Below are 25,696 nucleotides of genomic sequence, written 5' to 3' on the forward strand. Positions count from 1 at the left end.
GAAAAAAAAAAAAAAAAAAAAAAAAAAAAAAATCTTCCAACAAACAAAAACCCAGGACCAGATGGCTTCAGAGGCGAATTCTATCAAACATTTAGAGAAGAGCTAACACCTATCCTTCTCAAACTCTTCCAAAATATAGCAGAGAGAGGAACACTCCCAAACTCATTCTATGAGGCCACCATCACCGTGATACCAAAACCAGACAAAGATGTCACAAAGAAAGAAAACTACAGGCCAATATCACTGATGAACATAGATGCAAAAATCCTCAGCAAAATAACGAGCAAACGGAATCCAACAATACATTAAAAGGATCATACACCGTGATCAAGTGGGATTTGTCCCAGTGATGCAAGGATTTTTCAATATCCGCAAATCAATCAGTGTGATACACCATATTAACAAATTGAAAGAGAAAAACAATATGATCATCTCAATAGATGCAGAGAAAGCTTTTGACAAAATTCAACACCCATTTATGATAAAAGCTCTCTAGAAAGTAGGCATAGAGGGAACCTACCTCAACATAATTAAGGCCATATATGACAAACCCATAGTCAGCATCGTTCTCAATGGTGAAAAACTGAAACCATTTCCCCTAAGATCAGGAACAAGACAAGGTTGCCCAATCTCACCATGGTTATTCAACATAGTTTTGGAAGTTTTAGCCACAGCAATCAGAGAAGAAAAAGAAATAAAAGGAATCCAAATCGGAAAAGAAGTAAAACTGTTACTGTTTGCAGATGACATGATACTATACATAGAGAATCCTAAAGATGCTACCAGAAAACTACTAGAGCTAATCAATGAATTTGGTAAAGTAGCAGGATACAAAATTAATGCACAGAAATCTCTTGCATTCCTATACACTAACAATGGAAGATCAGAAAGAGAAATTAAGGAAACAATCCCATTTACCATTTCAACAAAAAGAATAAAATACCTAGGAATAAACTTACCTAAGGAGGCAAAAGACCTGTATTCAGAAAACTATAAAACAGTGATGAAAGAAATCAAAGATAAAATAAACAGATGGAGCGATATACCATGCTTCTGGATTGGAAGAATCACTATTGTGAAAATGACTATACTACCCAAAGCAATCTACAGATTCAATGCAATCCCTATCAAACTACCAATGGCATTTTTCACAGAACTAGAACAAAAAATTGCACAGTTTGCATGCAAACACAAAAGACCCCGAATAGCCAAAACAATCTTGAAAGAGAAAACTGGAGCTGGAGGAATCAGGCTCCCAGACTTCAGACTATACTACGAAGCTATAGTAATCAAGACAGTACGGTACTGGCACAAAAACAGAAATATAGATCAATGGAACAGGATAGAAAGCCCAGAGATAATCCCACACACATATGATCACCTTATCTTTGATAAAGGAGGCAAGGATATGCAATGGAGAAAAGACAGCCTCTTCAATAAATGGTGCTGGGAAAACTGGACAGCTACATGGAAAAGAATGAAATTAGAGCACTCCATTACACCATACACAATAATAAACTCGAAATGGATTAAAGACCTAAATGTAAATCCAGACACTATAATACTCTTAGAGGAAAACATAGGCAGAATACTCTATGACATAAATCACCGCAAGATCCTTTTTGACCCACCTCCTAGAGAAATGGAAATAAAAACAAAAATAAACAAATGGGACCTAATGAAACTTCAAAGCTTTTGCACAGCAAAGGAAACCATAAACAAGACCAAAAGACAACCCTCAGAATGGGAGAAAATATTTGCAAATGAAGCAACTGACAAAGGGTTAATCTCCAAAATATACAAGCAGCTCATGCAGCTCAATATCAAAAAAACAAACAACCTAACCCAAAAATGGGCAGAAGACCTAAGTAGACATTTCTCCAAAGAAGGTATACAGATTGCCAACAAACACATGAAAAGATATTCAACCTCACTAATCACAGAGAATTGCAAATCAAAACTACAATGAGGTATCACCTCACACCAGTCAGAATGGCCATTATAAAAAATCTACAAATAATAAATGCTGAGAGTGTGTGGAGAAAAGGGAACCCTCTTGCATTGTTGGTGGGAATGTAAACTGATATAGCCACTATGGAGAACACTATGGAGGTTCCTTAAAAAACTAAAAATAGAACTACCATATGACCCAGCAATCCCACTACTGGGAATATACCCTGAGAAAACCATAATTCAAAAAGTGTCATGTACCACAATGTTCATTGCAGCACTATTTACAACAGCCAGGACATGGAAGCAACCTAAGTGTTCATCAACAGATGAATGGATAAAGAAGATGTGGCACATGTATACAATGGAATATTACTCAACCATAAAAAGAAACAAAACTGAGTTATTTGTAGTGAGGTGGATGGACCTAGAGTCTGTCATACAGAGTGAAGTAAGAAAGAGAAAATCAAATACTGTATGCTAACACATATATATAGAATCTTAAAAAAAAAAAAGGTTCTGATTAACCTAGGGGAAGAACAGGAATGAAGACACAGACATAGAGAATGAGGACACGGGCGGGGGAAGGGTAAGCTGGGACGAAGTGAGAGAGTAGCATTGATAATATATACACTACCAAATGTAAAATAGATAGCTAGTGGGAAGCAGCTGCATGGCACAGGGAGATCATCTCAGTGCTTTGCAACCACCTACAGGGATGGGATAAGGGAAATGGGAGAGAGACACAAGAGGGAGGGGATATGGGGATATACATATGCCTATAGCTGATTCACTTTGTTATACAGCAGAAACTAACACAACACTGTAAAGCAATTATACTCCGATAAAGATGTTTAAAAAAAAAAAAGAATGTTTGTTGTAAAAATTCACAAAATATGAGTAAAAACACAATAGAAATGCGTTCTTTGCTCTCCCTAGCACCGTTTTTCAGGGGCAAGTACCATCATTAGTTACTTAGGTACATACTTTCTATAATCATGTAAATATATATAAACGTGTTTCCAAAGAAGAAACAAATGTGACCATATTTTACATACTTATCCACAATGTGAGTTTTTATCGAAATATATTTTGAACATATTTCCATATTAGGAAATACATGTTTCTTCATTCCTTTTAACAATTTCATGAGATTTCATTGTATGAACGCACCATAATTAATGAATTAAATGCCTCTGAAAACATTTAAAAAATGATGCTGAAATGAATACACACACAGAGATTGAGGGAGAGAGAAATGGGAGCTGGTAGTTGGTGTCTACAGACAGGCCAATTGTGCTTGGAACAGAGTTGATTGTAGAGAAGTCTAGTTTATGAATGCTGGAAGCTTTTCACATTCTCCAGTGTTCTTCATCAAAACTGCTAATAAGATTACTGGAAAAAGTGAGGGATAGGACAAAGTATGTAATTAAACAAGCATTTTTTTAAACCTACTAGTTACTTAGCATTTTACTAGAGACCACGCAAAATACAACAATAATATATATTTATTGAATGTGCACTATTCAATAGGAACTTCACATAATTTTCTTCATATAGATGTTTAATTCTTTCATTAACTCAATGAGGATGGTACTATTATCATCCCTGTTTATAGATGTGGAAACTGAGGCCAAGATCACATAGCTAGAAAGTGCTATAGTTGGGAATGAGTTGGTCTGGCCTTATATCATTTTGTTTCACCATAGCAGCCTTTTTAAAAAAGAATTATACTAGAATAAGAAATGAAAAGGCAGAAGAAAATATTTCTTTGTTTTCTAGCTATCAGTAATGTCTAAGGTCCCTGGTAAAATGTGATCTTTTCATCAAGACAAAGGTATAGAAAGGAGCTAAGATATTGGTATGTCGAAGCAGTAGAAAGGGGAAATGATAGAGTGCCCATTATATGGACCAACTAACCCTAACACCTTGTGGGAAAAACAATATATATTATACTACAACAAAAATTCAAACTGTCCATTTGCAATCAATTTCTCCTAATTTCTAGATACACTGGTGATGATGCTCAATGCTACTGATGCAGATGAACCAAATAATTTGAACTCAAAAATAGCCTTCAAGATCGTAAGACAAGAACCTTCTGATTCACCAATGTTTATTATCAACAGATACACTGCAGAAATTCGAACAATGAATACTTTTCTGGACAGAGAGGTAATTCTTTTTTCTTTGAGTGAGCTGTAGTCTCAAAGGAACTGATTCTAAAAGAAAGAGTTCTAAGAAAAAAAAAAAGAAAACAGTACTTTAAAATTTTAATTACATAACCTTTTCACATAATGGTAATGACATAAATATCTGTGAGGTGAAAAAAATAGGAATCCCTCAAATAGATTTTATACTCATTTTTCATTTAATCTTACTTAGCGTTTGTCTCAATGTAAGAAAACTACATTCTGAGAGTACATAAAAATACACACAAGGTAGAGGCAAAAGCTCCTTTTTTTTTTTCTTTTAAAGTATGTCCTATAATGAAATAAATTTAAGAAACAATTGCTATTATGTCTCCCATCTTGGTGAGTCGCAATGAGTGTGAACACGGTAGAAGCTCCAAGAATTTTTACAGGCTAAGAAACTTGTTTATCTTTCCTTTTTGTTTTGTTTATTTGTTTGTTTATCTTTCTTTGAGCCAGCATATCCTAGGCGCATTTAAGAGAACCCTTTTTTTTTTCTCTTCCTATATCTCACCTACTGACAGCCCACTGAGTACTTTGGGAAATGAATCACAGAATCAGAATGATGGATAGGAATTAAGTAACATCCAGGCCAGTCTTTTCATTTACAAATAAAAACATAATTACTGATTGTTACCAAATTAGAACCAGCATTGCATGGTTTCTATAATGTCATGTGGTCCCTTGTTTTAATTTTAAAATATCAACTTTTTCCATTACGTTTTTTAATGTGGATAGAATATAACTGATGTGCATATATTTTAGAGTTATAAATGAGGAAGTTTTATTTTCTATTTGATATTTAATTAAATTTCATTTTAAGTATTATAGTTATTTTAAAATGACATCTCCCTGCTAATGATTCCTAGATTTAGGATAAATCAGATTATTTTAACACTCTTTATTGATCCAAATGCCATCAGTTTCTAGGTTACCATTATGTCCTTTTTTACTTGTTTGAAAATTACCATAAGAAGAAATTGACTATTTAGGTATTTCTCTCTCAAACTTTCTTAAAGGGCCCAGTGGGTTTCCTTTAACATGAAAAGAGTTGTAATGGTGAAGAGTTCTAAAAAGTAAAGGAACTCTGCAATCACTGGCAAGCCACCAGAGCAGATATTTTATTCTTTCTAATTTTTTTTTTTTGGATTATAGTTGATTAACAGTGTTATGTTAGTTTCAGGTGTGCAGCAAAGTGATTCAGTTATACGTATAAATGTATCTATTCTTTTTCAAATTCTTTTCCCATTTAGGTTATTACAGAATATTGAGCAGTGTTTCCTGTGCTATACAGTATGTTCTTGTTGGTTAACTATTTTATTTTTTAAACTTTTTATTGGAGTATAGTTATTAATAGTGTTGTGATAGCTTCAGGTATATAGCAAGGTGATTCAGTTATACATATACATGTATCTATTCTTTTTCAAATTACTTTCCCATTTAGGTTGTTACATAATATTGAGCAGAGTTCCCTGTGCTATACAGTAGGTCCTTGTTGGTTATCTATTTTCAACATAGCAGTGTGTACATGTCAGTCCCAAGCTCACAATCTAACCGTCCCCCCACCCTTCCCCCACTGGTAACCGTAAGTTCATTCTCTAAGTTTGTGAGTCTGTTTCCACTTTGTAAGTAAGTCCATTTGTATCTTTTTTTTTTTTAGATTCTGTATATAACTGATATCATATGATATTGTCTTTCTCTGTCTGACTTACTTCACTTAGTATGATAATCTTCAGGTACATCCATGTTCTTGCAACTGGCAGTATTTCACTCTTTTTAATGGCTAATATCCATTGTATGTGTGTAACACATCTTCTTTATCCATTCATCTGTCGATGGACATTTAGGTTGCTTTCATCTATTGTAAACAGTACTGCAATGAACATTGGGGTGCATGTATGCTTTTGAACCATGTTTTTCTCCAGATATATGCCCAGAAGTAGGATTGCTGATCATATGGTAGCTCTATTTTTAGTTTCTAAAGGAACCTCCATACTTTTCTCCAGAGTGGATGTACCAATTTACATTCCCACCAACAGTGTAAGAGGGTTCCCTTTACTCCACACCCTCTCCAGCATTTACTGTTTGTAGATTTTTGATGATGGCCATTCTGGCTGGTGTGAGGTGATATCTCACTGTAGTTTTGATTTGCCTTTCTCTAATAATTAGCGATGTTGAGCATCTTTTCATGTGCCTTTCAGAAATCTGTATATCTTCTTTGGAGAAATGTCTATTTAGGTCTTCTGCCCATTTTTGGATTGGATTGTTTGTTTTTTTGATATTGAGCTGCATGAGTTACTTGTATGTTTTGGAGATTAATCCTTTGTCAGTTGCTTCATTTGCAAATATTTTCTCCCATTCTGAAGGTTGTCTTTTCGTTTTATTTATGGTTTCCTTTGCTGTGCAAAAGCTTTGAGGTTTCATTAGGTCTCATTTGTTTATTTTTGTTTTTATTTCCATTTCTCTAGGATGTGGGTCAAAAGGATTTTGCTGTGATATATGTCATAGAGTGTTCTGCCTATGTTCTCTAAGAGTTTGATGGTGTCGGGCCTTACATTTAGGTCTTTAATCCATTTTGAGTTTATTTTTGTGTATGGTATTAGGGAGTATTCTAATTTCATTCTTTTACATGTGGCTGTCCAGTTTTCCCAGCACCGCTTATTAAAGAGGCTGTTTTTTCTCCATTGTATATTCTTGCCTCCTTTATCAAAGATAAGGTAACCATATGCATGTGGGTTTATCTCTGAGCTTTCTATCCTGTTCCATTGATCTATATTTCTGTTTTTGTGCCAGTACCATACTGTCTTGATTACTGTAGCTTTGTAGTATAGTCTGAAGTCAGGGAGTCTGATTCCTCCAGCTCTGTTTTTCTTTCTCAAGATTGCTTTGGCTATTCGGGGTCTTTTGTGTTTCCATACACATTGTGAAATTTTTTGTTCTAGTTCTGTGAAAAATGCCAGTGGTAGTTTGATAGGGATTGCATTCAATCTGTAGATTGCTTTGGGTAGTATAGTCATTTTCACAATGCTGATTCTTCCAATCCAAGAACATGGTATATCTCTCCATCTATTTTAATTTCTTTCATCAGTGTCTTTTAATTTTCTGCATACAGGTCTTTTGTCTCCTTAGGTAGGTTTATTCCTATATATTTTATTCCTAGATATTTGCAATGGTAAATGGGAGTGTTTTCTTAATTTCACTTTCAGATTTTTCATCATTAGTGTATAGGAATGCAAGAGATTTCTGTGCATTAATTTTGTATCCTGCTACTCTACCAAATTTATTGATTAGCTCTAGTAGTTTTCTGGTAGCATCTTTAGGATTCTCTATGTATAGTATCATGTCATCTGCAAACAGTGACAGCTTTACTTCTTCTTTTCCAATTTGGATTCCTTTTATATCTTTTTCTTCTCTGATTGCTGTGGCTAAAACTTCCAAAACTATGTTGAATAACCGTGGTGAGATTGGGCAACCTTGTCTTGTTCCTCATCTTAGTGGAAATGGTTTCAGTTTTTCACCATTGAGAACGATGTTGGCTGTGAGTTTGTTATATATGGCCTTTATTATGTTGAGGTTGGTTCCGTCTATGCTCACTTTCTGGGGAGTTTTTATCATAAATGGATGTTGAATTTTGTCAAAAGCTTTTTCTGCATCTATTAAGATGATCATATGGTTTTTATTCTTCAGTTTGTTGATGTGGTGTATCACAATGATTGATTTGCGGATATTGAAAAATCCTTGCATCACTGGGACAAATCCCACTTGATCACGGTGTATGATCCTTTTAATGTACTGTTGGATTCTGTTTGCTAGTATTTTGTTGAGGATTTTTGCATCTATTTTCATCAGTGATATCGGCCTGTAGTTTTCTTTTTTTGTGGAAATTGTGTCTGATTTTGGTATCAGGGTGATGGTGGCCTCATAGAGTGAGTTTGGGAGTATTCCTCCCTCTGCAATTTTTTGGAATAGTTTCAGAAGAAGAAATCCATGTTAACTCTTCTCTAAATGTTTGATAGAACTTGCCTGCAAAGGCATCTGGTCCTAGACTTTTGTTCGTTGGGAGTTTTTTAATCACAGTTTCAATTTTAGTACTTGTGATTGGTCTGTTCATATTTTCTATTTCTTCCTGGTTCAGTCTTGGGAGATTGTACCTTTCTAAGAATTTGTCCATTTCTTCCAGGTTGTCCATTTTATTGGCATACTGTTGCTTGTAGTTTTCTCTAATGATCCTTTGTATTTCTGTGGTGTCCTTTATAGCTTCTCCTTTTTCATTTCCAATCTTATTGATTTGAGCCCTCTCCCTTTTTCTCAGAGCAGATAGTCTTAACCTGGCATTTGTGGAGAACCCTCAAGACGTCTCTAACTATGAATCCTCTAAAATTATATCCACAACTTTGAGTGAGGATGCATATATGCATGTGTCTGGGAAAGGCTTCATGGCTTTTACCAGCTTCTAAAAATTTAAGTACCTTTGTGTAGAATCAAGAAAACAGATCATCAATAACTGTACTGCCACCCCCCAAAAAATGCAAACCATTTGCTATCTCTTTATTCTTCAGGGGTTGATAATTTGGGGTACAGAATTTTAATTCCATAAATTCTTAGTAAATCTTAATCTCTCCCCTCCTGATCATTTTGTTCTTCTTCACCCTTTATGAACTTTTTCAACATATAATAAGGAATGATGTCTTTTAAAATTTTTGCTTCTTTTAAATGATGCTGAATAAGAATTTTTGGGAATAGAAGTGGCAACTTCATATTGATTCATGTGAGATTTTCGAATTTTCAATATTCTGTGTTACCTCTATCTTCATCATAGATTTATGTAAATGTTGATCCAACATTTTAAAAGATCCTTGTATGAGACAAAATAAAAACTGTCTACATCAACTGTGGTATTGTTTGTTGTGTGTATTTTTAGCAATATGGCCAGTACTCTCTAGTTGTAAGAGGCTCAGACCGCGATGGTGGGGCAGATGGTATGGCAGCAGAGTGTGAATGCAGCATTAAAATCCTCGATGTCAATGATAACTTCCCATACATGGAACAGTCATCAGTAAGTATTAGTCCTTGAATTTAACAACAACTTTAGGTTCATTACCTTCTAAAATTTGTTCAAACAATTCTATTTATATACGTACATGTTATCTTTAGTCACACACAACCCAAATGTACACAAATATTTCATCTCATGTTTGTCTACGTAATACATATGAAAAAACCCCTATGTGAACAATGAAAAGTGAGACCACAAACATAGATCTCTTTCCTATATCATGAATAACTATAAACATTCTATATAAAACTAATATAGTTCTATTTCTCACATAGTTTGTGCTAAAATTTTTTACTTCTTGTTTCAGTATTCCATAAGTATTGAAGAAAATGTTCTAAATTCAAATTTGCTCCAGATTAGAATAATTGATTTGGATGAGGAGTTCTCAGCTAACTGGATGGCAGTCATTTTCTTTATCTCTGGAAATGAGGGAAATTGGTTTGAAATAGAAATGAATGAAAGAACAAATGTGGGAACGTTAAAGGTTATTAAGGTATGGAATAATTATCCTAAATATTTTGTTTTCTTGGTTTTTTTCAAAGTGTTAATCTTAAAATGATGTTAACATTTCACAAACTTGAGTGGGTGAAAGAATAAAAATTACTGTGTTTTAGAATTATACATGATATAGAGCTTTTTTATAGAGAGTTTTTCTGCTTATATAATTTCATAAAGACAGGCATTGAACTTTTACTTGAAACTCTTTTCTAGCAATACAATATTCCCTCACAGATCATACATTTTTAAACACAAATCTTATTTTATGCTTACAACAAAGTACGATTAATCCTTAAGGTTTTGTTTTACACATTTGAAGAATATTTTTTGAAGCAGATTAAACATTGCCTAAAAAAAAGTGTCCCTGTCAACACTGTACATCAATTATTATTCATAATAACATTCATCACATAAATTAAAAGTTGTTAGTTCATCCAGTGTGTTTTCACAGAATTAAAATTAAATTACTGTAATTGTAGGATTATCACATTCTCATTTCACTTCTGCAGCTGACCCAGGCTTATTACAGACATAAGTATACTAGAGACTTGGTCCAAGTCATAGAGATTTGGCCCAAGTCAACACAGTTCTCCTGTGTCCCCTCTACATTACCGATCCACCACATTTACCTGCAGTAGAATTTTCTCTGAGATTCGAGGGGGAAAAATGTCTGACTCCTAGGGAGCTGATAGTGAAGATTTCACCCTGTGCTACAAGACTTGTCAGTCTATTTTTTAAAATCTGCAATAGCTGTGCATGGATTGTATATGATGCATGCAATATGTATTCCTCATGGTAAAATGTAATCTCTTTTTAACTGTTTTCTTCCTTCAGAATTGCTCTGGGAAATAAACTCCTAAGGAATTCTGTCCCCATAGGAATGTGTGATCATTTGTCTCATATGTCTTCATAAAGTGTCACCATGCCTACAGCTTCCATTCACTGAGGCAGTGTGCGGATGATTTAGTTTATTCTCTACAGCATCCCTGTAATATAGGTTATATGCCCACGTTATAAATAAATACACTGAGGTTCAGAGAGAGTTTGTAACCTGCTCTGTTCTCATCACTAGTAAGTGGGACAGCTGACATTCAAACCTAGGCTTCTCTAGCTATTAAGTTCACATTCTTTCCACTACACTATCTAGGTTTCCCTGCTGGGGAAACTGAGTCCTAATCTATTTCACCCCAAACTATGATATTACTTTAGAAAATTAATTGATCTATCTGGCCTCAATATCTCTGTCTGTAAAATGGGAATAATGTTCATTTTTCTCCCAGACATGACATCATATATTAATTCTTTTGTTAGGATTATATATATATATGTAATATGTGTGTGTGATGTATATGTATACATAATTTTATAGCCATTCTTGGAGTTGCAAATAAAGCTAATATTAGAGCAAACACTGAACATTTTAGCTAAGTAGAGAGCTCAGTGTGTGAATCGATGGTCATCTAAACTACTGTTATATGAAAATTTAAAAAAATATAGTTGGTATTTATAGGCATAATGCATAGTTGTGGATTTTATGAGTAGTGGATTTTGACACCGTCTTTCATAATGAAAATGACTACTTGATAATTTTATAATATAAAGTGAATTTTTCCAGGATATGTTGAATAAAATATGGATTTCTTTTTATTATTTATATACATTCTATTATTTGATTTATTGAAAGAAGTCACATATACATTGTAAAATTTCTTGTACATAGTTCTTTATGGATAAAATCAGTCAAATGATTGAACCTATGATATACTTGGCCCATTCTTCCTAATAAATAGAGCTATTTTCTGAGAAACCTGAAATGATAGCATCTAACATAAACTCTCTTTGTTTGCATTACAAAATGCATGGATTTGACCACCTGTATTATTTTAAGTTTTTTAGTTTGGTGGACAATTAGAACTCATACATTTTCAACTTTTTCAACAAAAGATCCAAGACAATTGGACTTTTTCTTACTGTATTTTCATGTGTTTGTATTGAATTGAATATAAAGTAAGAATAGAGTGTGTATTTATATGTATTTATATTTAATTAAAGAAAAAGATGTAAGAATTTTTTTGCCTATTATCAAAGAATATCTCTTTCCTCTAGAATGTTTTTTCCCCTTATAGTAAAACTATTTCAATATGTATTTTCTAGGCCCTAGATTATGAAGCTACGAAGAATCTTCAACTTAGTCTTGGTGTTAGAAATAAAGTTGAATTTCATCAATCAATTAAGTCTCAATATAAACTCACAGCAACTGCAGTCTCTGTGACTGTGTTAAACGTAGTTGAAGGCTCAGTGTTCCGTCCAGGTTCAAAGACATTCGTAGTAACTCGTGAGATGGGACAAAACTATCAATTGGGAGACTTTATAGCTACTGATCTGGACACAGGTCTACCTTCAACCACTGTTAGGTAAGACTGACATTTTCCAACTAATTTTCACCACATATTGAACTTAAGTAAATATGTTCTTTTTAGAAAGTATCTGAATTAAAATATTTGTCACTATTTTTGAAATTCAATCATAAAACGTACTAATTGGGGGAACTGTTACCTAATTTAGACTGTTTAACTTAAGAAAATATAAAAATTTGCACAAAATGTAAGATGGAAAAATGTGAAGGTTTAAAATGTGAAAATATTTTATCTGGAAAGTTTGATGCTCCTGTGTTTATATATTTTATTGACCAGTTAGCTGATTACTACATATCATGGTTATTCCCCTTGGAAAATTTGATGGATTGATTTTACCATTGCAAATTTGCCCAGATTGAAATCAATTAGATTTAGTTAACGCATTTCAGATACTTTCTCTCTTTAATCAGCACGTAATATTGGTCAACGATAACCTTGATATGAAAAATTGGTTACATTGAGGAAAAATTAAGCTGTGTAGTTTTTTTTTTTAACTCTACGTATCCGAGTGTTTCTACTTGATCAATAAAAATCTGTGTGTATATGTGCACACGTATTTTGCAAATGTGCTTGTGATCAGGAATAATGGTGGAGTGGAAAGACCTCACAAATGAGTTTTAAAAGTTCTTTCTGTGTGTTCCTCTCACTCCATGTGAGTATTTCAGTTATAGCTCTTATCACACTGCACCGCCATTACTGATAAGCTCTCTTGTACTCCACAGATGTGAGTTCACTGAAGGAAGACCACACCCCTATCTGACTGCTTTCCAAGTTCTATTTCCTGAGTTTAGCACAATGCCTGACACAGAGAGCTATCTAACCAATGTTTGTCTAACGAACATATAAATGAGAAGGAAAACTTCAAAGTCAAAGATGAGAAGAGAAAGAGAATAGAGAATAGGATAGAGGCATGAGACAAGGACAGAGTTTGGAATCCACAAGAAGTCCTGTATATTCACTGTGTATGTGGAGAGGGGAGTGGAAATAGGGAAGGGATGAAAGCCAAGCTGCTGAAGAAGTAACTTCTTTGGTAAGAGAATAGTTTAGAATTAGCAGCAGCCCAGGAAGTTGCAGCATCTGGGCTGTCCAGGACAGTTCTGATGCTACCAAAATCAAATGAAAATGAGACTGCAGGCGTCAGAGGGTTATTCGTACATCTAAGTGGGCTAGATGTAATAGACATTCCATCACAAGTGGCTGCTCAGTAATTCTTTTTTCTTAAATTTAAATCTTCATCCATTTCTGAATGGATGGGGGCTGAAACTGCCCCCCCCCCAAAATAAAGTCTCCAATAATTGAAAATTATATCCAGGAGTTACAATTACTGGCTGGAAACATGGTTTAAAATCAAAATCTCTCTTTCTCTACCCCCTGACTTTAGATAGCTAACATTAATTTGTACCATTGTCTTTCAAATACAGATATGAAATGGGAAGTAATCCAGCGGACCTAATCGCTATTGGCTCAAAAACGGGCATCATTATTTTGAGAAATAAAGTTACTGTTCAACAATATGAAATACTTGGGGGGAAATACGAAGGAACAATTCTATCTATAGATGGTAAGAAATCAATTTAATTTTTTCCCGTCTACTGGAAGTTATATATACATTCAGAAACTAAAATTTTAATTACTGTCTTTTGAAGTAACCCTTTTTCCAACAAAAGTTATCATATTGGGTATTATACAATCAAATCCTGAATGATACAAGAGGCATTATAATTTAGGGTTAAGACCGTGAGCTCTGGAGTTAGACTGGATTGGTATCTCGTACCATCACTTACTAGCTCTAAGATTTTAGAGAAGTTATTTAACCCATCTATCCCTCAGTTTTCTCTTCCATAAAATGGGCCAATAACATTATGGATTTAGAAGTACTTAAGGAGTTACTACATATAAAGCACTAGACGAGTGCTGACATTCAATAAACGTTAGTTGGGCTTCCCTGGTGGCGCAGTGGTTGAGAGTCCTCCTGCCGATGTAGGGGACACGAGTTCGTGCCCCGGTCCGGGAAGATCCCACATGCCGCGGAGCGGCTAGACCCATGAGCCATGGCCGCTGAGCCTGCGCATCCGGAGCCTGTGCTCCGCAACGGGAGAGGCCACAACAGTGAGAGGCCCACGTACCGCAAAAAAAAAAAAAAAAAAAAAAAAAAAATATATATATATATATATATATATATAATAAATGTTAGTTCGTATTAATGTCAGTAATAGAAAATTTTTAATTTTACTGTAAAATTATTTTCAAACAGACCCAAAGCCAAGTTAACTTAACTTTACATGATCCTTGGAAAGTTGATGTACAATTTTGTGTAAACAATTTGGAATTAGCATGCTTATATTACTTTTCAAAACCAACAAAATTAAATTAGGCTAATCACTAGGAGGGAAGTTCCTCGAGGCTAATTCTAAGCAATATTTGCTACTTCAGTTTCTCTTCCTCCCTTCTTCCTCCTTCTCTCCCTTTCTTCCTCTTTTTCTTTCAATTGTCCTAAGAAGGGATTGACAATTTCCACTTGCTTCACAAGTTTAAAAGAAATAAAACAGCATTTCTTTAAAGTCATTCAACAATTCAGAATTTTTACCAAATTATGCTGGTCTTCTCCACAATCAGTCAAAATAAATGTAGTTTTTAAAATGTTTATTACAAATCGAAATGTTTATTCCATCTACATATAAAGTTTATTTCAGTGCTGAAATTGTCTTAAGCAATTGCTAGTTTCCTCCTTTTCTTACATCCAACATCAAGCTTAATTGGACACATGAAAGAGAAATTGGAACTTTAATTTACTAAACTGTAGGCTGATGGCAAATAGGGAGCATTCCCTTTGTCATTAAAAAATACCACCTTCTGGGGATAAACATTAGATCTGATGATAATAATAAAAATAACAAAAACAGTAACAGTACAATAGAATTGTTGTATTCCAACAAAACAGTAACAATAGAATCAGCATAGCTGGGCTGAAAGGGCTTGGGCTTTGATATCAGATAGACTGTATGTAAAGCTATCTCTGTTATGTACTTCCAGGGATATCTTTATTCATTTATCCAGAAACTAAGTATCGAATTCTAACCAAACGTCAGCCATTGTGCCGGATTCTAGAGTGACATCAATGGACAAAGTCTAACAACAGCGCTTACATCTATATAGTAGAAATAATAACAACAATAATAGTAACTTGCTGAAGCCAACAGCAATTGTGGAACCATTAAGTTAAAACAAATCACAGATGTCTCTCCTCCTGTGTTTCGTCAACAAACACAATAATTTACTGAAACTTTGAAGGATAAGAAAAAAGCAAATTTGGAGTATCTGCTTGTGAAACAAAAGTGCTTCATTTTATTGATATGAAGATTCCCCTCCCCCAACAGTGCCAAATTCCCTCTCCTATGAGTTGTTTGAACTGTTGGTTGTGAGTTTGAGGATATGCTACTTTATCAGTAGGAGATTTTTATACAAATGACTGACCAATCTGCCCAAAGTCTGTTGGTTTTGTCAGCCCATCAAAGGAAAAAAGACAAGAACTGAAGATGAAAGACAGTAAAACAGCAAGCAAAATCTAGTCTAATACATGGAGAGGTGTGCAACACATGGTCTAGAAATGTCTCCACAGTGGCTTATGACACACTGCTGACCAATACATAATGTGGTGCTTACTGTGTATGTTTCTCAACACATAGGACAGTTTTTCTCAAGCACTAATATTTATTCGTAATGGTTTGATTTAAAAACTGAGTCACAGACAAGAGACAATATGCGGAGTTACTGGATTGGTGGGAATAAACACATTGAAATAAGTACTGATGCAAAGAGAAAATAGTTTTGTATTGTCCAACAATTATTACGCTAAATGTATAAAATATTTCTTTCATTTTAAACCTTGTTACAGATGCTCTTCAAAAAACTTCTACTGGTACAATTATTATTAAACTTGAAAGTGATTCCAGGAAAGATGGTGCACCGTCTAATGATAATAATACCAGTACTAGCAGAAATGGCCTTACTTCCTCAGATGTTACCATTGATACCAACAAAAACGTTGGCACTGTTAGCACAAATACTTTTGGTGTAGGTGGCACCACTGCTTTTCGTCCAATAAAAGAGGATAATGTATATTTTGGTCCTGCTGGCATTGGACTACTCATCATGGGATTCTTGATCCTAGGATGTAAGTACTTTAACAGTCCTGTTTTTATGTGCCCCCTAAAAAATTGTGGAGAGGAAACAAGTTTTCTGATCCTTTGATGACATATATTTTACAAATCCTTATTTTGTGCAATTATCAAGAAATTTCTATGTTTGGTGTTGGGTTTACGACATGAAAAAAAACATCAAACAACTTGACCCCTTAGAGTGCAGTGGAGGATAAAAACTTTTTTGCTTTGAATCTCAATGTAATAGGAAAGTACCATAACAGACAGGTTCAAATTGCTATTTGAGTGAAGAAGACAGTCAGAAATAACTGACTGAAACAATCAGAAAAGGCTACATAGAGAAAGTAAACTCTGAGTTGGGTTTTAACAGATGAATAGGAGGTAGCCTAGTGGACAAGAAAAGGGGAACAGAATATAAGAAGAAAAAAAATCCATGTGCAAAATCCCAAAAGAATGAGAGTGCAAGTAACTGAAATAAAGGACTCCAGCATAGAAGAAATAAAGGATGTACTTGAGAGCATGGTGAGAGTCGAGTCTAGAAAGATAGGCAGGGGCTAGACCTTGAAGGGATTTCATGCTGTGCCAAAGCTGCACAGCCTAAGGAAAGGAGAGCAAAATAGATGAAAAATTAAACTCCAGCTTCTAAATTCAATTGTCTGAGTCCCTCAAAGTTTACCCAAGTTTTCTGAGCCTTGCTTTGGCCAACTGTGAAATAATAAAACTTACTTCACAACAATACTTAGATAATGAAAAGGAAGTACCATGCATGGAAGCATTTAAAGATAGACCACATTGTATGGTCACTAGAGTGGACCTAGTCAAGGATCTAGACATGAGGGTATAACATCCAATGGATTCTTCAGGTGGTCTTTAACATTGCCTTGGGTGATGATAGAAATTAGAGTGGCGATGAGCCAGATGCTACAGTCTCTGAGGAATATTTTTCCTTTAATATTTTCCTAAGTAATGACAGGGAAAAGACTCATCTGCTTTAATAGTATAATATGATCTGTAATCTGAATACTATATAACAAGTAAAAATTGATTGCGGTCTGAGGCTCACATTGATTTTGGTATCTCACCATTATTCAGCTTGTTTTCTGAAACTTTCATAATAATGTTAGAATCAAATGGAGTTATATTAGAGGTTCAAATTTAATCATAAAAGCAGGTTGTTTTGTTTTAATATGGTCCCACTGCTAATTGCAATATTCCTATCTTTTCACCATCAGTGGTCCCACTTTTGTTGATGTTTTGTGACTGTGGAGGTGTCCCTGGTTATAGGGCCAGCTTTAAGCCTGTTACCGAATGTACGGATGGAGCAATGCATTCATGGGCGGTGGAAGGACCGCAGCCCAAACTTGTGGTAAGTGCTCACTAACAGTCTAGGTTGTTATTTGTTCTGGGATAGCCGATGGGGAAAACGAAGAGAAAGGTACATCAAAATTAGATGACAGTAACCGGGGAAGCCTTTCTAAATGAGGTTCAGATTACTTTCAGTATCCTTTTAGAAAATCTGAGGTAATTTGAGAACAAACCCAGTGTATAATTATTGAAAGAAAAGAATCATTACAAATGGGAAAATGTTTCCTGTCCTTTAGGATTTGACCAATATCGGTGCACCACAAATACCACCCAATAATGCAGATACTATTGAGTGCATTGACAACTCAGGTAAGAAAAATTTTTTTTAAGTTTTCATAGTTCAAATGACTAGCGAGGAACTCTATTCTCTGTCTTTGCATACCTTACCATTTCTCAATTGTCTTATCTTTACAATTGTTCCCATCATTCTTTTTTAAATGACTAATTTGCAAATTAAATGATAAAGAAAAACCTACAATACTTATTATTCTTTTAGGTTGCATTTTTTTAAATCTTCTTCAATCATCAGAGAGTACACAAGAGATGACCTGATTAGGATTTCTATAAATAGGAGAGAAGTACTGAATTGTAACCAGAAGTCAATTTTGGCTGAGATTTTTTTGTCTAATAGAGCAATTTGAATTAAAGTACAGCCCTATTAAATAGACGTATGCTCATTTATTGAGGCTAGCATCTGCCTCCACAATTCACAAAATCGGTCTAAGAAAAAGAGGAATAAATTTTAAAAACTCATATCTTTGAAAATAATTGTACTGTCTTGCCTTATTTCAAGGTAAATAAATATTATTGATTCTCTTATTTTTCATTCAGTCTTTTTCAAACTTGTGATCATGACTTTTCCACTTTGAACTCTTCAAAATGTAAAAGACATAGGAATGTTTATGACTTATAGAACTGGACCACATTCAGAAGACTGGAGATGCTAGTCTGTAAACTTATTTCTCCCCCTGAGGTGTCCATTATTGTTAATGACCCCAACACCCTCCACCTAAAAAGCAGAAACTCATTTTTGACTCCCTTATCTCCCTATTCATTGACACTCAGTCAGTTCTCAAGACTTGTCAAATCCTCAAATCCACCAGGATTTATTTATGCATTTATTCTCTCATTAAGTCTACAAACCTTGAACAAAGCACAGTGAGAGGCACCAGAGCAAGAAGTATGAAACACTATACCTAAACTCAAGATCTTCAAAATATGAAAGCCATAGGACACCTACCCCATTGTCAACACTTTCTCTGTCCATGGCACTTCCATAGTCTGGGCCATCCTTTTATCTCACCTGCCTGGAATTTTGTAACAGGCTTCTCCTCACCCCTCACAATCAAGTGCAAATCCCAGAGTCTTCATGCAAACCCATCCCCTCACCATAGCCATGGCCTCTTCTCTGAATGCCCTGGAGGCCCTGTGCTTCTAATAATACATTGAGTATTCTTATACTGTTTTTTTTCTTAAGTTTTAGAATTTGGGTATTTTCCCCCAATTTGAAATCAAACTCTCTAAGGCATAGATAGGGTTTTATAACCTCTGTGGAGCCCCCGATCCCAGCACAACATATAGAGTATCTCAAATAATTACTGAATTAACAAATTGATTAATAATATTATTTTGAACTCAATATCATATTTGCATCTCCTTTCTTTATGTATTACCTTCATTTTTATTTATTTATTTATTTATTTTTGGCTGCATTGGGTCTTCGTTGCTGTGCGCGGGCTTTAGTTGTGGCGAGCAGGGGCTACTCTTTGTTGCGGTGCCCGGGCTTCTCATTTTGGTGGCTTCTCTTGTTGCAGAGCACAGGCTCTAGGCATGTGGGCTTCAGTAGTTGTGGAATGCGGGCTCAGTAGTTGTGGCGCACTGGCTTAGTTGCTCCTTCCTGGACCAGGGATCGAATCTGTGTCCCCTGCATTGGCAGGCAGATTCCTAACCACTGTGCCACCAGGGAAGTCCTGTATTACCTTCATTTTATTTCTTTGCTCACTCACAACTGTGTACTTAAATGGAGAAACTATACATTACAGTAAGTTACTAATTTTTAGTTTACAATATGCTAGAGAAAAAACAGTTTACAGGAGAAAGTAAAATTTAATTTGATCAACACTTTTAGGGGTTTACACAAATGAGTATCATGGCAGAAAAGTGCAAGATCTTGGAGGAGGAGAAAGAACGACAGCATTGGAACTGGTGGATGGAGTTAAAACATCAGGACAACCTAAGATATGTCAAGAATATTCTGGAACATTAATAAGTTCTGTGAGGGACTGTAGAGAAGGAGGGCTGAATATGAACTTCATGGAAAGTTACTTCTGCCAGGTAAGCTTTCTATCCCCATGCCTTCCTTTCCATCCTGCACCCATATCTCTACCCCAGGCCCCCACTATTTCCCAACAGGGCTTTGGTGCGTGTTTCCTAACTAGGTTCCCAGCCTCTGGTCTTTACACCTGACAATCTATATTCCTGCTGAATAGTATTTCTCAAACTCTGACTTGAGCACTTTACTCCCCCACTTTAAAACAACCAGTGGCTCCCAGCTCTGTTTTGTCTGTGGCGTGAAGTCCATCTCCTTCACACAGCAATTAACCAATTGACCTCTTCCCTCGCACCCTGACATCTCCAATTATTCCTTACCAGCCACCCTGCTTGCCAAGCCCCTTTGCCTTGTTCACACTGGTCTACTGCCCTCCATGTCTTTGCTTATGCTGTGCTCATCCTGGAATGCTTTTACCTGATCTTCTCTCTCACAAACCCACACTCATCTTTCTATCCGGTTCAAACACCCCTGCCTTTCTGAAGTTTTTACTGTGAATCCTCTCATCCAAAATAGCGTTGATGTTTCTTTACGTGTATCTCTGTAGTACTTTGTTTGTACATTTTATAGAACATACCATTGCTAAAATCTGTTGGTTACATGTCCACCACCGTTTTTAGTGCCTCGTCTGCATGGGCTCTACATTATGTTGCCAATACCTGGCTCAGTTCCAAGCACAGAGTAAACATGCAATAAGGGTGGGTCCAAGAGCCGTAGTACATTTCCAGGACATTCTAAGAACCAGAGAGAATTAATTTTGCCATCTTCAGGTAGAGACAGAATTTCCCGTGGTTCTACCCCATGTGATACTTAAACCTTCAGATATTTCCTACCTCTGATACTGTCTCTGATACATTTATGTCCTTCTACACACGGGCCTAAAATACAGTCATTAACTCTCCTAATGAGAGGGTGGCTGATATTTTGAACTGAACTAGTAGTAAAAGCCTTCCAAATAGCAGCAAATAATAAGGGGACAGTTGCTGAAATCCATAGGTATACTTCCTATCCATGTCCCTACAAATGAATATCATTTTCATGAAACGTTCCATTTCTGCCTCACAACTTTTGCACTTGTATCTCCTTCTGCCCAGAACACTCTCTCTGCTTTACTGTCCCCGTGACTTTAGTCTCTGAACAACCATCACTTTATGAGATGCTGTCCCTGAACTCTCTGTCTGAAAGAGCAACCCTATCCCTCTCTACTCCTTTACTCTGCACCTCCTAACAAATACGTTTATGTGTTGTCTGGCTCATCCTACTGAACTGTAAGCCCTGTGAGAGAGGGACTTTATCTGGTTTTGTTCATTACTTTATTGCCAACTTCCTAAGAGAGTGTCTGCCGAACAGTAAGGACTCAAAAACTATTTTTGAATTGAAATGGCACAATGAGTTGGTTTGCTAATAAAGGTATTTCTGCTTAACCTGTAAGTTTGCAATCCAACATTACAAACAAAAGAGATGCAATAAAAGTACACACGTCTGTGAGCTTTCACTTTGAATTGGAGGAGGTTCTATTTTTAAGAACTGTCTTTGGTCACCTTCAATTCTGAATCCAAAAGTGGCATAGACCCAGAGTCAAATGTTCCTGTTATTTTGCTTAAAAAGCCACACTGAAATAAATCTTCATGGAACCACCATATTCACTTCCTCTGAAGGAAGAAAAGCACAATTCTGAATGAACCCAAATCAACTATGAACTACCTAATTTAAACAAATCCAAAAAATACACAATTTTGGTATACTTTAAGTTCCATGTTTTTAAGTATACCTCCTTCTAACTTGGTTGCAGAATCATTCACGTGATTCCTTTTGTGCTTTTGTGTCCCAAGTGCACTAAGATGAAGAAGTCCATCTAAATAAATATCAAAATGTATTATCCAAATTACAGTTAAAATAATTCCTAACCAAATTCTTTCAAGTAATTACATAATAACTTCTAAAGAGTCTCTAGATGATGTTAGAATTTTGTTTTATATATTTTTTTTGGTAAAGCTCTGGAAAAAAATAATGATAAAGACCTCTATTACTGTTAAAAATGTATTCATCATTTCATTTTCTCTTTCTTCTACAAATTCAGAAAGCGTATGCTTATGCAGATGAAGACGAAGCACGCCCATCCAATGACTGTTTGCTCATATATGATATTGAAGGTGTAGGTTCCCCTGCGGGCTCTGTGGGTTGTTGTAGCTTCATTGGAGAAGACTTGGATGACAGCTTTTTGGATACACTGGGGCCTAAATTTAAGAAGCTGGCAGATATCAGCCTGGGAAAAGGAGTGGAACCATATCTAGACCCTGATCCCTCTTGGCCACCTGACAGCACTGAACCGATCTGCCCTCTGCAGGGAACAGAGCCCATTGGTAGTGGACACCCACACACCTCCCCACATTTCGGCACCACCACCACCATTTCTGACAATAACTACCCCTCGGGACCTGGGGTACAGCATCCTATTCCTGATCCTCTGGGCTATGGTAATGTCACTTTAACTGAGTCTTACACCACCTTGGGGACTCTGAGGCCCTCTGTCCACGTTCACGATAACCGACATGCATCAAACGTGGTGGTGACAGAGAAGGTGGTCGGCCCAATCTCTGGTGCCAATCTGCATGGGATGTTAGAGATGCCTGACTTCAGAGATGGGTCAAATGTTATAGTGACAGAAAGGGTAATAACACCTGGTTCAAGCCTGCCCTCCACTTTGACCATCCCTGATCCTAGAGAGTCTTCAAATGTAGTAGTGACAGAAAGAGTAATCCAGCCAACTTCCGGCCTAGTGGGCAATCTGAGTGTGCACCCCAATTTATCAAACACCCACAATGTGGTTGTGACAGAGAAGGTAGTTTCAGGCTCCGGCATGACTGGCATTAGTGGCCCAGCTGGGCTAGGTGGAGGCAGTGGCATAGGCAGCAGTGGCCTGGTGGGCAGTGGTGCTGGCATTGGGCTGAGCAGCCTGGGAGGGGGCGGGGGCCTGAGTAGCAGCATCGGGGGCACATCCACCATTGGCCACTTGAGGGGCTCCTCTGAGCATCACTTTAGCAATACCCTAGGATCTGCCCCCCCTATCACAGCCCGAAGTCGAATCACAACGTACAGTACAGGACAATACACCAAGTAGCCAGGACCCCAGCACGCTTTTTCTCAGTAATTGTGATTTAGGTTTAATTCCCACCACCCAAAAACTAACAGTGTGATTTATGACGCACAAGCAGGTGCTAAGAAAATTGTGGAACAAGGTGAGACACCTCAGTGAGAAAAATAGATGGAAATAGTGCTGTTGGGCAAGAGCTCTCCCGAGCATTTGTAGACTTTTTTCTTATAGTTATACTAACAGAATCATGACCGTGAACTAAAACTTGAGGCAGGGTCTTCTTTGTGCCTGGATGGCCTGTAGGGTCTTCTTGGCTTTTGTGTGGCCTGTAGTGTATCTCCAGCACATGGAATAAATAAAACTTGGTCATGTAAAAGCACTGGCCTTAAGATGGCAATTGGCATCGTTCTCCTTGCTCTGGTTTGAATTGCCATGTAGCTCAGGCGATATTTAAATAAAGCTAAACATGCAATATGTGCTCAAGTATGTGGGAAGAATTTGAAATATGCCCCAAATGCCTTGTCAATTTTGCAGATAATATAAATAAAAATCCAATCACATATTTAGACCAGGGTTAACCATTAAAGAAAAAAAATGGCTACTCATTCAAGTCCACAAGCCACCAAGCACTCCCACCTTAATAACTGCACTAGATGAAACAAACTTCAAATTAGGAAATGTTTCGCGGGAGGGAAATTCCGTAAGAGGGTGGCAACATAGTGAGATTGATTGGGAGTGAACTGCACCGTCTGAGTCTAGATCTTGAAATGGGGCTTCAGCTATAATTCCTGTGGAGTCAAGGACTTCTCTGATTCTAGTTTGTGTCTAGTGGTAGATGCAATATTGACGCATATTGCATACTGGTGAAGTTGCAGGATATCACACGCATTTTTCCCTTTACCACTGTGACTCTGACTTAATAAAGGAAAACCTGCCAAGTATACTTCTCAGGCTGAAGCAAGTAACACCTGACATGGTAAATTACCTTCCAAAGAGGTAGACGGGAATCGCATTGTATTTTCAGATTGTGTTTTTAGTAAGTGTTATTCATTTATATACAGCTCTTTATTACACATCTCCTAAGATAAAATAATTGACTTAGACTGAGCTGTGAAAAAAAGCCTGCAGTATAGTTACGCTTTGGGGAAATTTTTTAAGGGGATCTAAAAAAAGTTTTTAGCACATGTAAAATATTTAATGGGGGAAGTTAGAATTGTTCACTAAATAATACCGTACTATTAGTTTTAATTGAGTTTAGTACTTTTTAAAATAACCCTCTGCTGCTATTTTGAAGAGATCAGCTAGGAACTTTTAACAGAGTTTATGACATTGTGTTAATGGGAATGAAATTGTACTAGACAATCCAATTTCCTTACTCTATCCCACCTCCTAACCGAATTTTCTCACTAACCTAAATTTTACTTTCCTGATTTGATTTGTCAATAAGCTCTTAGATTATATATGCTCCAATTTATAGATAGTTTCTAAATTACATAGTATACTTTTCTAACTTCAAAATTTAATAATGTCCTATTTATGATGAGTCATTTCTATGAATTTGCTACATAGTGTTACCTGATTAAAATCTCTAAATAGAATCAAAGCATTCTTAGAGGTAAATTTACTATTGTATGGTAGAGGAATTTTTTTCTCTTTTCTAAATTCAATGCTAATATTTGCTCACTAATGTGAAACTGGATATGGCAAAAATATTTTAAGGATTAGTCCCCCCAGTTACTCAAATTTCCCAGAGTGTTACAAGATCAAAGAATAGTTATTGGACTTCCAACACTTGTCAAAGGGGGATGGCGAGTGAATTATTTTACCCAGAGCTATTTCCCTCTATGTTATAGCAGATGATGTCAATATTTTCAAAGCCACAATACACATCTTATTTTAACTCTGTACACTATGTAAAATTTTGATAGTCTGTAGCATGCCAAAATGCAGAGGTGTAAAATAGAATCATTCACAGGGAGTCTTTTTTAAATTTCTTTCTCCCATTTGGAGGTTCCATTAATAATGGGTAATCTTTACAGAAATAAAGTCAAAAGCTACTTATTGAAATATACTTGAGTATGCCTGGGTCCAGGAGTTTGAAGAAATAAAAATAATAATAATTATTATTGTTATTTTTTTTTGCGGTACGCGGCCCTCTCACTGTTGTGGCCTCTCCCGTTGCGGAGCACAGGCTCCGGACGTGCAGGCTCAGTGGCCAGGGCTAACGGGCCCAGCCGCTCCGCGGCATGTGGGATCCTCCCGGATCGGGGCGTGTACCCGTGTCCCCTGCATCGGAAGGCGGACTCTCAACCACTGCGCCACCAGGGAAGCCCAGAAATAATTATTAATTAATTGTTAGTATTTGCCACTTTGATATGACATATCATCAGAAGTGTTTTCTTAAGACTCCTGATATCTTCCAGAAATGTTTTTAGATTGTCTGACAAATGCCAGAGCAACCATCCTTAATAACTATTGTTATTAAGATCCATTAGTTACATAAAACCATGGGAGATACAAGGAAAAAAAATGGCAGTATTAGTCATCAGTCTTTCTAGGAAGATACTTTCAAATCAGACTCTTTTTTTCATGTTTACACATTGATGTTCTAACTCTTTATCCCTAAATTTTAAAA

General features: G+C 36.2%; 1 protein-coding gene across 1 annotated transcript in view; it reads left to right on the plus strand.

Annotated features, from left to right (window-relative positions):
- Positions 1-25,172, plus strand: part of DSG1 (desmoglein 1) — a 40,205-nt gene extending 15,033 nt beyond the window's left edge. Inside the window, exons 6-15 of the mRNA XM_027127669.1 lie at positions 3,959-4,125; positions 9,064-9,198; positions 9,506-9,691; positions 11,851-12,110; positions 13,535-13,674; positions 16,009-16,287; positions 17,506-17,639; positions 17,875-17,947; positions 19,767-19,972; positions 22,048-25,172. Of these exons, the coding sequence (XP_026983470.1) occupies positions 3,959-4,125; positions 9,064-9,198; positions 9,506-9,691; positions 11,851-12,110; positions 13,535-13,674; positions 16,009-16,287; positions 17,506-17,639; positions 17,875-17,947; positions 19,767-19,972; positions 22,048-23,088 (2,621 nt within the window). The 3' untranslated portion in view covers positions 23,089-25,172. The remainder of the gene's footprint in view (positions 1-3,958; positions 4,126-9,063; positions 9,199-9,505; positions 9,692-11,850; positions 12,111-13,534; positions 13,675-16,008; positions 16,288-17,505; positions 17,640-17,874; positions 17,948-19,766; positions 19,973-22,047) is intronic.
- Positions 25,173-25,696: the final 524 nt, after the last annotated feature.

The sequence above is a fragment of the Aethalodelphis obliquidens genome, unplaced genomic scaffold (assembly GCF_003676395.1).
Source record: "Aethalodelphis obliquidens isolate GAN/ISIS:26980383/991018 unplaced genomic scaffold, ASM367639v1 scaffold32, whole genome shotgun sequence".
Classification (NCBI taxonomy): Eukaryota; Metazoa; Chordata; class Mammalia; order Artiodactyla; family Delphinidae; genus Aethalodelphis; species Aethalodelphis obliquidens.